This window comes from Mucor mucedo (genome assembly GCF_025094135.1).
Source record: "Mucor mucedo strain NRRL 3635 chromosome Unknown EV154scaffold_48, whole genome shotgun sequence".
In the NCBI taxonomy this organism is placed as follows: domain Eukaryota; kingdom Fungi; phylum Mucoromycota; class Mucoromycetes; order Mucorales; family Mucoraceae; genus Mucor; species Mucor mucedo.
This window is the reverse complement of record NW_026252332.1, coordinates 181,848-197,105: the sequence shown is the minus strand read 5'-3', so window position 1 is coordinate 197,105 and position 15,258 is coordinate 181,848. Positions and strand designations below refer to the sequence as shown.

Below are 15,258 nucleotides of genomic sequence, written 5' to 3'. Positions count from 1 at the left end.
GAGCTTAAAGGCAAAAGAGTGATGATAGAACTGTCAAAACAAGTATAGTTAAATTATTTAATATGCATTTATTCGTACTTATCACTTTGTTTTAATTATATATTCTTGTTTCCAGGTCTAAGGGATAGCCAAATCACAGATCCTACGTTGTGACTACGTGCACTTTGGCTGTCCCTAAAAAAAGAGAAATTGTATATACTCAGTTTTTGCGTTTGAAAATAGATATTTTGAAAAATAAAATAGAATTTTTTATTTGGCCTATAGAAATTTTTGGATTTAATAGAATTTTATAAATCCAGGAATTTCTGATAGTCAGTAGAAATGTTTGACCGTCAATATACACATCACAAAACCAATAGAAAAAAAAAGAACTTATTAGTAGTTCTAAACAAACCAAGTTTATTATTATGAACTTATACTCTTTCCATATTCATACACTTTGTAAATAATCGTCGTCGAGTGACGGATCCAACCTTGACAGTCTTCAGGTGTAACTTTCTTCAATTCTGTCAACAATCATTTCGCTCTTCCCAAAAGGTATATGTATTACGTGCCTCGCCTTTAATTTTTGACCAGCACCCTTGGATTGGATTCAAAAGAGGCGAGTAAGGCAGTTAAAAAAAGTGATGTATGTCCATGGTCACGGATTGCTACGAGAATTTCAGGTGTTTTGTGTATTGTGGTATTGTCCATAATAATAGACATATAGTATTACTCAATCCAAGTTTGTTCAAAACTGATGCCATTTCTACCATAAATAACAATAGGTGTGTTGAGTTAGATTAGGCATTCTGAGAACTCTTGGGATATCAAATTCATGTGTGTGCTTCTGTACATAAAATATATTATCGGCTCATGCTGAAACAATTGTTGGTTTAGGCCAACTTAGGTTGTCGAGGACTATAATCAAGTTGAATCAAATGTATCAAGTTGTACCAAGTTCGTATAAAAAGTGTACCAAGTGTACCAAGTAAATTAGCTAGTAGAAGTTTTGCCCTGAACGTGTTATCCTTCTTAGGGAAATGTCTAGAACTCCGTATTTTTTTCAAACGTATTTTTTTTTGCAAATAAACGTATTTTTTAGAATCACGCGATGGTCTACACGTCGATTGACATGCCATATCATCTAAACTTCATGGGATGATCGATTTCTGTTTTCCATAAAGTCTGCCTCACTGTCATTACAAGTTACTACTGAAACACGTATAGACAATTACCAAGCTCTGACTTGCTTGGGAGGTTTTTGCAAGTGTTTCTATTTTATCTAAGTAAAGGCTCAAACATTATGGATGATAAAATAGACAAATGAAATCATCTTGACATAAGCTTGTTTATCTATAAATAAAGCTGGTTCACACACTTTATTCTTCTCCTTTTCTTTTCCCTTAACATGCTTCTTTTATCGTATGAAAGTAACCGATCACATAAAAAGGTTAGTTAGTAATGACTCTTGTTTCTTTGAAAAGAAGCTAAATTGAAAAAGATATATTGTGATATTGCGGCTGCGGCTAGTCTTTGCTATAGGGGGGCGACCTCCTAGGCAGGGTTCTTGAGTTTTTGGAACTCAAGAACCGTGAATGGCTGCGACTGCACTGTAAATAGTCGTAAGCATACTGGCCTGCTGGTCTTGGCTGGAGTTTCTGTAAGTGGTATGAAAAAAATACGTTTGAAAAAAATACGGAGGTTTAGACATTTCCGATTTTGTACCCAAAGATCTTCGTGTGTGGCCTTTTATGTAAAAAATCAAGTTTTTCCTTTCAAGTTTTTAGCCAACTATTATTATTACAATGTCATACAAGCTATGATTTATGCTTGGAAAAGTTTCAATCTACCGACATCCCTAGTGTAAGCCAATTGACGCGTAATCCGTATTTACCGTATTCTCATTTCGTTCCCAATAGCTCGACCTTAATGTTAGTGAACAAACGTGGGCCTCAACATTTTCACTGGTTGTACAGGTAATTTGGACTTTGCAGCTGACGGATTGGTTTGAATTGTGTCTAAATATTTGATTTCGTAGAATCAAGACGAGATTAATCAAACCATATCACGTTCTGGAAGATTGGCAACAATCTCAGCTCTGTACAGACAATCAAACGATAGTTATGGAGAAGGTCTACTTGGTGCATCTTCAACTCATCAAAATAAAAAACAAAAGACAGGGCAAAACCTCGATAACTTGTTCTCAGATACCCAAACAACACCTACAAATGTTTTGCACGATGATTTCAGGGTTGCAGTCTCCAAGGCAGGATATAATCTGTTGAAAAAGCAATTCACTCTATCAACTGCTCAAGAATTGAATATGATGGTCAATGAATTAAGCCCTAGTTCATTTGGTGAACATATGGATCATTTAGCACACCATCTCATCACAACTGAACGAAGTAGAGAATCGGAAAATACCCTAAAATTAGCTCTGAGTCGTATACTTTATATGGTTGGTGGCATCACATCTCATACACAACAACAGTACTTTAAAAGTCGACAACTGGATCATTTTCTTAAACAGGCACTTGATTGTAAACCCAAATTGGATCCTGGTTTTGATGATACCATGAGTGAAATCTACAAAGCATTTCTCACAAAAATGGATGCTTCTCCAAAGGAGGCCAGGATATTTCTAATGAAACAACGAATGGAGGTCCTTACTGAAAACAATGAAGATAGTGATTTGATGAAAATGCTGGACATCCTGGATTATTTAGTCGCTGATGCTGCTCCACTCCCGGATAGTAAATCTAGTGAATTGACTTGGTACCGTAAAACTGCATATTCTTGATATTCTTTTTAGGAAATCATTTATAACATTAAACGAGTAAGTTTTTCAATGGTTTCCCAATCGTTTATCAATTAATTAAATTTAATTTGATACAGCGGAGAATTATGTTCAAATGCTACAAAAATCGCAAGAAATAAAAATAGATTGCTGTGTGAAGACAATGATGATAAAAAATCTGCTCTAGGACGAAAAATTAACTTGCTTCTTAATGCAAGCTTCATGGAAATAAGCTCCTCTGAATGGAAGAAGGACGGTATATCTTTTGGACTAGCAGAACAGCAACAAATAAAAAATGTCCGCACAAACAGTGCCATTCTTCGAGAATTATTGAAATTACCTATAAACCAAGAAAAAAAGAATGATTTATTCGTTCTTGGGATGGATTGGATCGGAAAGTTTTTGAAATTATTCATGCACTGGAAAATCAAAATTTACTAAAGGGCTGCTTTGCTTTTGATTTTTAGGCAGATGGAAGGGGCGCGTTTATTATTAACTTTTTCTTTTGTTAACATTTAGTAAGTTGTTCTTAACATTTAGTAAGTTGTTCTTAACATTTAGTAAGTTGTTCTTAACCTTCCTGCTTGCAAAATCACCTTTTATAGATTTTTGTACTTCCGAAGGAAGTACTAGTCCTTTTTTAAGCTTTGTATACCTTCCATCTATGTCGAGTAAAATTTAAAGAAAAATAAAAAGTTGGAGTAAAGCCCCAGTTTTTACAGGATTCACCTGTAACTAAAACTACGGCCTGTTCAGAACATAATACGCAATGACACTTAATATTATCTTAATCCCAGGGGGTCAAAATTTACTCGCCGTATATGGTCATCTGTATACCTTCTATATACGGCGACCAAATTTCAATGTTTTGGTATATATTAACAGGTTTTGACTTACGTACTTTGGGATTTTTACCAGGTCTTATTGATGCTTTCTTAAAGACATAGGCAAAGTTTCAGCTCAATACAAAGATCAAAAATGAGTTCGTTAACTCGACATATATGGAAATGTTTTGTGTACCCATTTATATCACACAGCAAAGAAGAACAAGTATACGAAATGTTTTTAACATTTCTGGAAAGTTAATATCTTCAATCGTAATACAACAACAAAAAATGTTCTGCATTTTGAAATTCAGAAATTCAGAAATAAAAAAGGAAGACAATTTATTGTACACGCCTTGCAACAATGGGGATTAAATACAGTATTATTTTATTATGTTATTCTTTAACCTGGTCCATGCCTGGTTTTTTTTTTATGCCATTGATGCTTTTACAGTGGATTCAAGTTCTATAAAAAAAAAAACTTTGTACAAACTTCAACACGTCTTCAGCGAGTTAAATCATTTCCACCCTGTCCACGAGGAACAAATAACAGGAATCGCCAACTACAAAACTCAGGATTGAAGACCGCATCCTTGCCAACTGAAACCACAACTTTCGGTTTGCTAATTTATGGTAAAAAAAAATGTTGGATTTGTTCTACAGAGGTTTAATAGGAAGATACTTATATTGTTTATTGTTATTTAGGCCTGTGCTATGAAGTATTCGTTGTTTCTTTCGATGACGGATATTACCCCTACGAGCGTGTTTCTGTTGGACTGTTGCCCACATCCTCCAGTACGTACAAAAACGCAGAGAAGACGTTGATGGATTTACTTCGACTAAAAGTAAGATAATAGTATACAATGTACATTTAATCATACTAAATAGCCGCGTAGGAATCAATGAGTATGTCTTTGATGACATAACCAACATCTGGTGAATTTATCCTTGTAGATAAAAATGCTCTTATCCCAACTGTGTCATACAGCACCGTTGTAAAATATAACAACTGAAATTGTTAAACGCAAATAAAAAAAATATGTTGTTGATTCACTTATTCCATATTTCACACATTATAAATATGACATTAAACGATTAGCTGTGATGTTTTTTTTGTTATGTCCCATAATATCCTGTACAATTGACTATTGCTACTTTACGATAATGCAAATGGCTTGTCGCAGAACAGATTTCTCATTAAAACAAACCCCTCATCATTGTGTTCGTTACAAGGGGAGAAGAATGGACAGAAGATGCGGCGCAAAATGCATTAAGCAGGATTGGTTACCAATGCGATTTCTTTCGGGAAAATGATAAATGCGATTACAAACAATAAGCAATAGAGGTACTCACCAACCTTGAAAAGCAAAGTTTTATAAAGGAGTAAAACATATGTAAATAAAACGTCATATCAAAGGTCTCTAAAGACGCGTTATGTTAGCTCAAATTATACAAAAAGACGAAAAGCTGGAACGTTTATCGTATTATATATTAGTTTTTCAAAAGGTACTCCTTACTAGGGTTACACCGCCTGTGTGATTGTAGTAACCCAATTATGTACGGTTGATCTGCTTCCCCGCCTATGGGGAATATAAGGGCAATAAGCAGGTGCTCACAATAAAATCGCGAAAGTTGGTAAATCACCATAATATATTTAATGTATCTCTCAAAGGGCTTGTTTACTAAGAGAATTAATTATCTAAAAGCGAGCAGAGTTACAATTGATAGTGTTGGATATGTAGGGAGGCGTATAAAAGTGCTTTTTGATGAGGACTTCCCTGAAGGAGTATCCATCGACCATCTATGTATGTTGCGACGGCGACGCGCTCTCCCCTTTAATTTTTGAAAACCAGTACTGCGGGTCAATTGGTACAAGAAAGGTAATTTTAAGACTGTATTAAGCGAATAGAGATAGAGTGGGTTGTAATTGACAGGTTCGAGTGTGAAATAGACAAAAAACGGATGACAAACAAGAAAGCTGGCCCAGTCAAGAGACGGTATTTATATTTGCTAGAGATTGGAATCCGCCATGTCTCCATATATGGGAATTTCGTTGTTTTTTTTATTTCTATCAAGTTCTTTATAAATTGGGGTTAGTGCATATTACATTTTCGGATGTTATTGGATACAAAATGCTGGATCATGATCAACAGTTATATTTTTAGATCGCGTAAACAAAGCAACAAGGTTTTTCCCTTCCCCCTTGCAGTCGAACTCCGCATGAATCCTTCAAGAGTTTCCCATTGAAGGCCTAGAGTGTGATAGATCATTAGAACGGAGTGAATGTTCATGTCGGCAAGTACAAGGTTACACCGGATCACCGATTGATTCTTGTGGCTTTGATTGGGGAACAAGGAAAAAAAAAAAAATGAATGATGACTATTTGACCCAAACAGACAAAATGATATGAAAAGCGTTAAAAATACCCATCAAATATACACATAATTTATCGAGTGGCCAATCACCAACACCGTGTAACTATGTTTCCTATCGGCCCCGTCACAGCCTTCTTTTTTTTTTTTCCCCATTCATCCTCACTTTTTTTTTTTTGCATCGTCTGTATTTTTTTGTTTTTCAAAAAAATACACACACAATTACATTATATATAATTTTTTTTAAAAAAAATTAAATATATAAAAAAGAAAAAAGATACTCCTTTTCTTTGTTATGAAGCGTTCTACAACTGGCGATTTTTCAAAGAATAAAAAATTGTGTCTTTCGTCCTCACCTAATAATAATACAACAAATAAAATGGCCACTACGCTGGAGCAGCTAAAAGATATGGTACTACACCTTGACAAAGGTGATCTTGACTACTGTATCACACAACCTATACCAGATGAAGAAGACGAAGACATTTCAATATTACTACATAAAGCTTTAAGAAGTATAGCACAACGTCAATTAAAACTAGAAACAGAGAATAAACGCTATCGAATAGCCATTAAACAACAACACCATCTGTTAACACATGATACCGAAGAAGAAAAAGAACCTGTTGTAAATATAAATAAAGTTATTGGAACCCCTGAGGATTGCATTTCTTCTTTTCGTGAATCTCCAATGTTGGAAAAGCTACAGTTATCTTCTGGTAAACAAATAACTATTCCACTCTTTTTTATCACCATCACTCTTTTAAGCATATTTATATAGAATCTTGCTCAAAAGTAACTGAACAAGTATGCCAGGATTGTGTCGATCAAGCAGTTCAAGTAGCCTTGGCTGTTCATAGCGGCAAATTAGACCAACGTATCACCTGTAACCATCATCTCTTAAACACTGACAACTCTCCTACAAATTCTTTAAAATATGCTGTAAATTCTATGGCCGACCAACTACAACGCATAACCAGTAATGTACTAAAAGTAGCTCATGAAACAGCTGTTGATGGTAAATTGGGCGTGCAGGCAGAATGTGATGATAATATGGAAGGTGTTTGGCGTGATTTTATTTTAAATTTAAACAGCATGACTAGAAATCATTTGGAACAAGTTAGAGATATTGCCGATGTGTCAACTGCTATTGCTAGAGGTGACCTCAGTAAAGCAATGACGGTTCCTGTTTACGGAGAAACTTTAATTCTTAAAAATACATTCAATACCATGGGTAAAATACCTCCCGATATTATCATACACTTTTAATATCCTAATACTTTTATCCGTAGTTAATCACTTGAACTTATTTGCTTCAGAGGTCACTCGTGTGGCTCATGAGGTTGGTACCGAAGGAAAATTAGGCGCACAGGCCAAAGTTGCCGGTGTCGACGGCATTTGGAAAGAACTTACCGACAATGTAAATACAATGGCAACAAATTTGACGAACCAAGTAAGAGATATCGCCCATGTTTCAAAAGCGGTTGCCCGTGGTGATTTATCAAAGAAAGTCAAGGTTGAAGTCAAAGGCGAAATGCTCGATTTAAAGAATACAATTAATACAATGGTGGATCAGGTAAATCTTTACATAATCAATAAAGATAAATAACATGCTAATTTTTGTGAACAGTTGTCTACATTTGCTGTCGAAGTGACACGAGTGTCCCTCGAAGTAGGCACAGAAGGAAAACTCGGAGGCCAAGCTGTCGTCAAAGACGTTGGTGGAACATGGAAAGATTTGACAGATAATGTCAATATGATGGCTAAAAAAATTACAAGCCAAGTGAGGGATATTGCTGCTGTAGCAAAGGCTGTCGCTGAAGGAGATTTGACAAAGAAAGTGAAGGCCAATGCGCAGGGTGAAGTACTCGAACTTAAGAACACAATGAATCGAATGGTTGACCAGTTGACGAATTTCTCGGCCGAAGTCAGGCGTGTCTCACTAGAAGTGGGTGTGGAAGGAAAACTAGGCGGGCAAGCGGTTGTGACAGACGTGGGTGGTACTTGGAAGGATTTGACAGATAATGTCAATTTGATGGCAGCCAATCTAACAACACAAGTGCGGTCAATTGCAGAAGTCACCACAGCTGTCGCTCAGGGCGATCTATCAAAGAAAATTGATGTCGAAACACGGGGTGAAATTCTCGACCTTAAAAACACTGTCAACAATATGGTGGATCAATTACGAGTCTTTTCGACCGAAGTCACCCGTGTAGCCAAAGAAGTCGGCACAGAAGGAAAATTAGGCGGCCAGGCTGTCGTCAAAGATGTTGCCGGTACCTGGTTTGAAGTTACTAGAAATGTCAATACCATGGCTTCCAACCTGACAACCCAAGTGCGTTCTATTGCTGTTGTGACAAAAGCTGTTGCTAACGGTGATCTTTCAAAGAAGATTGAAGTCGAATCCGGTGGCGAGATATCTGAATTAAAAAATATAGTCAACGATATGGTTGACCAGTTACGTGTGTTTGCATCTGAAGTTACACGAGTTGCTCGAGAAGTAGGAACCGAAGGAAAACTAGGTGGTGAAGCAATTGTTCCAAAAGTGAGTGGAACCTGGAAAGATTTAACCGATAATGTCAACACGATGGCTGCCAATCTTACGACTCAAGTACGATCTATCGCACAGGTTACGAAAGCTGTCGCGAAGGGTGATCTATCAAAAAAAATTGACGTCGAGACTCGAGGAGAAATTTTGGATTTGAAAAATACTGTAAATAGTATGGTGGATCAACTGAATGTCTTTGCATCCGAAGTAACTCGTGTGGCAAAGGAAGTAGGTACAGAGGGTAAGCTAGGAGGTCAAGCTCTAGTGCCCAATGTCGATGGTACATGGATGGATTTGACTGATAATGTCAATCAAATGGCTGCTAATCTTACCTCCCAAGTCCGTTCCATTGCCGAAGTTACTAAAGCTGTTGCTCTTGGTGATCTTTCCAAGAAAATCGAAGTTGAATCTGGTGGCGAAATTCTCGAGTTGAAGAATATTGTAAACGATATGGTTGATCAATTGCGTGTTTTTGCGTCAGAAGTCACTCGTGTTTCGAAAGAAGTAGGCACGGAGGGTAAATTGGGTGGTCAAGCGGTGGTTCAAGGCGTGGCTGGAACATGGCACGAACTAACGGATAATGTCAATATCATGGCTGCCAATCTAACAAACCAGGTTAGATCCATTGCCGAAGTTACAAAAGCTGTTGCTCTTGGCGACCTGTCCAAAAAAATCGAGGTTGAATCCGGGGGCGAAATCCTAGAACTAAAGAATATTGTCAACAGCATGGTGGATCAATTGAATGTGTTTGCTTCAGAGGTCACCCGAGTGGCTAAAGAGGTCGGTACGGAAGGTCTGCTTGGTGGACAGGCGGTGGTGCCAAATGTCGGTGGTACCTGGAAAGATCTCACGGAAAATGTCAATCACATGGCGGCCAACTTAACTAACCAAGTAAGATCTATCGCCGAAGTCACCAAAGCCGTTGCAAATGGTGATATGAGTAAAAAGATTGAGGTTGAATCTGGTGGTGAGATTTTGGAGTTAAAAGACACCGTTAATAACATGGTGGATCAACTCAGAATTTTTGCTTCTGAAGTTACTCGAGTGTCTAAAGAAGTAGGCACGGAAGGAAAGTTGGGTGGCCAGGCTGTAGTGAAAGGGGTGGCCGGTACCTGGAAAGATCTAACAGATAATGTCAATATGATGGCCGCTAATCTAACGACTCAAGTACGTTCTATTGCTGAAGTGACTGAGGCAGTTGCGCTTGGTGATCTATCCAAAAAGATTGAAGTTGAATCGGGTGGTGAAATTCTAGAGTTGAAAAATATCGTCAACAGCATGGTAGACCAGCTACGTATTTTTGCATCCGAAGTTACACGTGTATCGAAAGAAGTAGGCACAGAAGGAAAGCTTGGTGGACAAGCTGTTGTACAAGATGTAGCAGGTACTTGGTTTGAACTTACAAGTAATGTCAACATTATGGCAGCAAACCTCACCAATCAAGTACGTTCCATCGCCGAAGTTACCAAAGCCGTCGCACTAGGTGATTTATCCAAAAAGATTGAGGTCGAGTCAGGTGGCGAAATTCTAGAACTCAAGAATATCGTGAATGACATGGTGGACCAACTTCGTGTCTTTGCTTCTGAGGTTACTCGTGTTGCCAAAGAGGTAGGCACTGAAGGAAAACTTGGTGGACAAGCTGTGGTACCAAATGTTGGTGGCACCTGGATGCATTTGACAGATAATGTAAACCAAATGGCTGCCAATCTTACATCCCAAGTCCGTTCTATTGCAGAAGTTACCAAGGCCGTTGCTCTTGGTGATCTTTCCAAGAAAATTGAAGTCGAATCGGGCGGAGAAATCCTCGAGTTGAAAAACATTGTGAATAGTATGGTGGACCAATTAAATGTGTTTGCATCCGAGGTAACTCGTGTGGCAAAAGAAGTAGGCACTGAAGGCAAACTGGGTGGTCAAGCCGTTGTACCCAATGTAGGTGGTACATGGATGGATCTTACCGATAACGTAAACCAGATGGCCGCTAATCTTACATCTCAAGTCCGTTCTATCGCCGAAGTCACAAAAGCTGTTGCTTTAGGTGATTTATCTAAAAAGATCGAAGTTGAATCAGGCGGTGAAATTTTGGAGTTAAAAAATATTGTCAACAGTATGGTTGATCAACTTAATGTGTTTGCGTCCGAGGTAACTCGTGTTGCTAAAGAAGTAGGCACTGAGGGTAAACTTGGTGGACAAGCCCTAGTCCCTAACGTCGACGGAACTTGGATGGACCTAACCGATAACGTAAACCAGATGGCTGCAAATTTGACTTCTCAAGTTCGTTCTATCGCTGAAGTTACAAAAGCAGTTGCTCTCGGAGATCTTTCTAAAAAAATTGAAGTTGAATCCGGTGGTGAAATTTTGGAGCTTAAAAATATTGTCAATAGTATGGTCGATCAACTAAATGTGTTTGCCTCCGAGGTTACACGTGTAGCCAAGGAAGTAGGTACCGAAGGTAAATTAGGTGGCCAAGCTGTTGTACCTAATGTCGGTGGAACCTGGATGGATCTCACGGATAACGTCAATCAAATGGCTGCAAATCTTACCTCACAGGTTCGTTCTATTGCTGAAGTCACTAAGGCTGTTGCCCTGGGTGACCTTTCCAAAAAGATCGAGGTCGAATCTGGTGGAGAAATTTTAGAGTTGAAAAATATCGTAAATAGCATGGTAGATCAGCTTAATGTGTTTGCATCCGAGGTAACTCGTGTGGCAAAAGAAGTAGGTACCGAAGGCAAATTGGGTGGGCAGGCTGTTGTACCCAATGTTGGAGGAACTTGGATGGATTTGACGGATAATGTAAACCAGATGGCTGCGAACCTCACATCTCAAGTTCGTTCCATTGCTGAAGTTACCAAAGCCGTTGCTTTGGGTGATTTGTCCAAAAAGATCGAGGTCGAATCTGGCGGTGAAATTCTCGAGTTGAAAAATATTGTTAACAGTATGGTGGATCAATTAAATGTATTCGCCTCTGAAGTCACCCGTGTGGCTAAAGAAGTAGGTACTGAGGGTAAACTTGGTGGTCAGGCGCTTGTTCCCAATGTCGATGGTACATGGATGGATTTGACTGATAATGTCAATCAAATGGCTGCTAATCTTACCTCCCAAGTCCGTTCCATTGCCGAAGTTACTAAAGCTGTTGCTCTCGGTGACCTTTCCAAGAAAATCGAGGTAGAATCTGGTGGAGAAATTCTTGAATTGAAGAATATCGTCAACAGTATGGTGGATCAATTAAACGTCTTTGCTTCTGAAGTTACTCGTGTTGCGAAAGAAGTTGGCACAGAAGGTAAATTGGGCGGTCAAGCTGTTGTTCCAAATGTCGATGGTACCTGGATGGATCTTACGGATAACGTCAATCAAATGGCTGCAAATCTTACCTCACAGGTTCGTTCTATTGCTGAAGTCACTAAGGCTGTTGCCCTGGGTGACCTTTCCAAGAAAATCGAGGTAGAATCTGGTGGAGAAATCCTTGAGTTGAAAAACATTGTTAATAGTATGGTGGATCAATTAAACGTGTTTGCTTCTGAAGTAACTCGTGTTGCAAAGGAAGTAGGCACAGAAGGTAAACTTGGTGGTCAGGCTTCAGTCCCCAACATTGATGGTACCTGGATGGACTTGACGGATAATGTTAATCAAATGGCCGCCAATCTTACGTCCCAAGTACGTTCTATTGCTGAGGTAACAAAAGCTGTTGCTTTGGGCGACTTGTCCAAGAAGATCGAAGTCGAGTCTGGTGGCGAAATTTTGGAACTTAAAAACATTGTAAATGACATGGTGGATCAACTCCGTGTGTTCGCCTCAGAAGTAACCCGTGTAGCTAAAGAGGTCGGCACTGAAGGTAAACTTGGTGGCCAGGCTGTCGTAAAAGGTGTAGCTGGTACATGGAATGAATTGACAGACAATGTAAACATCATGGCTGCAAATCTAACTACCCAAGTAAGATCTATCGCAGAAGTAACAAAGGCTGTAGCTAGTGGTGATATGAGCAAAAAGATTCATGTTGAAACTCGGGGTGAGATTTTGGAACTTAAAATTACGGTCAACAGTATGGTGGATCAGTTAAGAGTCTTCGCTTCGGAGGTTACTCGTGTCGCCCGCGAAGTCGGCACAGAGGGTAAGCTGGGTGGCCAAGCAACAATTATTGGTGTCGATGGTACCTGGAAGGATTTGACAGACAATGTGAACCTTATGGCCAGTAATTTAACCGACCAATTGCGTTCTATTGCCGCTGTCTGTAAAGCTGTGGCACAAGGTGATTTATCCAAGAAGATTGAAGTTGAGGTGCATGGCGAAATTGCAGAGCTGAAAAATACAATCAATACCATGGTGGACCAGTTAAGTTCTTTTGCTTCCGAGGTTACACGTGTTGCTATGGAGGTCGGTACTGAAGGTAAACTAGGTGTTCAAGCACAGGTCAAGGATATTGAAGGTTTATGGCGTGATATTACCAGCAATGTTAATACGATGGCTTCTAATTTAACAACGCAAGTACGTGCTTTTGCTCAAATTTCTGCTGCTGCGACCGAAAATGATTTCTCAAAGCTTATCACCGTTGAAGCATCTGGTGAAATGGACTCTCTTAAAACCAAGATTAATCAAATGGTCAGTTCTTTGCGTGATGCTATCCATAAAAACAGACAGGCCAGAGAAGCCGCTGAGTTAGCGAACAGATCAAAGAGTGAGTTCCTGGCTAATATGAGTCACGAAATTCGTACCCCAATGAATGGTATTATCGGTATGACCTCTTTAACCTTGGAAACCGAATTAACACGTCAGCAACGAGAAAACTTGATGATTGTATCCAGTCTCGCCAATAGTTTGTTGAGTATTATTGATGATATTTTGGATATTTCAAAGATTGAAGCTGGTCGTATGACAATTGAATCTATTCCTTTCTCACTTCGTTCCGCCATTTTCAGTGTACTCAAGACGTTGGCCGTAAAGGCTAATCAAAAGAAACTCGATTTAATTTATAATGTGGACAGTGCTATTCCTGATCAATTGATTGGCGATCCACTTCGTTTGAGACAAGTTATTACTAATTTAATCGGTAACGCTGTCAAATTTACTACTACTGGCGAAGTAGCATTGGAAACCAAGGTTGTTGGTATTGAAGGCGATGATGTCGTTGTCAAGCTTTGTGTCCGTGATACTGGTATCGGTATTCAAGAGGATAAACTCAATGTTATTTTTGATACTTTCTGTCAGGCCGATGGATCTACTACGTAAGTCTTTTTTTTTTATATTCTCTTTCTGTCGTTTGGACAATTTTTAATCATTTCATGTAGTCGTGAATATGGTGGTACCGGCCTCGGATTGTCTATCTCCAAACATTTAGTTCAATTAATGGGTGGTGATCTCTGGGTTGATTCTAAGTATGGTCGCGGATCACAGTTTTATTTTACTCTTAATTTCAAGAGATATCCTATGGAACAACAGGATGCATTAGAAAAGATGAAACGATTCAGAAACCGAAACATTTTATTTTTGGACAAATCAGGTGGTCAAGTCGAAGTAGAATCTAAAATCAGAGAACTCGGCCTGAATCCCTTCAGGGTCAGCACCATTGCTGAGATCGTCAACATGACAAATATTAGTACATCTGAACAAACCAAGATTAGCAAGCAGCCTCCTATTTTTGATACTGTGATTGTTGATAACATGGCGTACGCTGAAAAAATCCGTGAGGCTGTTCATTTGCGATACACACCTATTATTTTGATTGCCCCTGAAATCCATCGTTTGAACATGAAACTGTGTATCGATCTGGGTATCACTGGTTATATCAACACGCCTGTCAGTTTATCTGACCTTGCACATACACTTTTACCTGCATTGGAAAGTCATTCTTCATTACCTAGTGATTCAGCAATTCCAGTCCCCCTCGAAATTCTGTTAGCTGAAGATAATATCGTCAACCAAAAGTTGGCTGTCCGTATTCTCGAAAAGTTTGGTCACAAAGTGGAGATTGTATCAAATGGTAAGCTTGCTGTAGAAGCTTTTGAAAATCGTACGTTCGATTTAATTTTGATGGATGTACAAATGCCCATCATGGGTGGTTTCGAAGCGACGCAGAAGATTCGTGATATTGAGCATAGTTCAGGAACAGGCACGCATACCCCAATTATTGCACTGACAGCTCACGCCATGATTGGCGATCGTGAAAAGTGCTTAAGATCCGGAATGGTAATTTTGTGTTGTTTAGTTTGACTTTTTTTGTATTAACACATTTTCCTTCTTTTTTAAGGATGAATATGTTACCAAACCTTTGAGGTTCCCCGAGTTAATCGCAGCCATCAAAAAATTTGCACCCCAATCTGCACACGCCATGCTTATGAATAAGCCTAACAAGAAGCGTTAGCCTTTATAGATACTATGCCTTATTCATATATACACATTATAATTTCGGTAACATTTAATAAAATAACTTCCTAATATTTTACGCTCGTTTAACTACAGTTTATATACCTACGCTTAAATCAGACTAATCTTTCAGACATTAGCGTTAAACTTCGAATAAAAAAAAAATTAATTTTATACTCATTGGTTTTCTTGTTTCTGTGCCAATTCTGTAATCAAGCATGAGGCATCGTTTTGATTAATTGTCAAAATTAGAAATTTGTTCATTGACTAGCAGAATAATTGTTTCCTGCACTTCCATGCAATATATGTAAAACGTTAGATATAACAAATGTATTGGCTGTGCTTTAAGACAAGCCAGACTACATATTATGGTATTTCCCG

At 38.6% G+C, this 15,258-nt stretch overlaps 2 protein-coding genes across 2 annotated transcripts; both read left to right on the top strand.

The window, feature by feature from the left end:
• The first annotated feature begins 2,298 nt into the window (after positions 1-2,298).
• On the top strand, positions 2,299-3,031 carry EV154DRAFT_509742 (uncharacterized protein). The gene is made up of 2 exons (XM_051601631.1): positions 2,299-2,818; positions 2,878-3,031. The coding sequence occupies exon 1, from the start codon at positions 2,306-2,308 to the stop codon at positions 2,780-2,782; it is 477 nt and encodes a 158-aa protein (XP_051457435.1). The 5' UTR covers positions 2,299-2,305; the 3' UTR covers positions 2,783-2,818; positions 2,878-3,031.
• A 2,992-nt stretch (positions 3,032-6,023) lies between these two features.
• EV154DRAFT_551879 (uncharacterized protein) lies at positions 6,024-15,042 on the top strand. Its single transcript, XM_051605015.1, has 6 exons — positions 6,024-6,694; positions 6,757-7,209; positions 7,268-7,551; positions 7,606-13,739; positions 13,803-14,700; positions 14,762-15,042. Exons 1-6 carry the CDS (start codon positions 6,271-6,273, stop codon positions 14,873-14,875), a joined length of 8,307 nt encoding a protein of 2,768 aa, XP_051457434.1. The 5' UTR covers positions 6,024-6,270; the 3' UTR covers positions 14,876-15,042.
• Positions 15,043-15,258: the final 216 nt, after the last annotated feature.

Coding starts and splice junctions, on each gene's coding strand:
- EV154DRAFT_551879 (XM_051605015.1), top strand. CDS start 6,271: ATGAAGCGTTCTACAACTGGCGATTTTTCAAAGAATAAAAAATTGTGT. Junction 6,695..6,756: donor AAAGCTACAGTTATCTTCTG/GTAAACAAATAA, acceptor ATATTTATATAG/AATCTTGCTCAAAAGTAACT. Junction 7,210..7,267: donor AAATACATTCAATACCATGG/GTAAAATACCTC, acceptor TTTTATCCGTAG/TTAATCACTTGAACTTATTT.
- EV154DRAFT_509742 (XM_051601631.1), top strand. CDS start 2,306: ATGATGGTCAATGAATTAAGCCCTAGTTCATTTGGTGAACATATGGAT.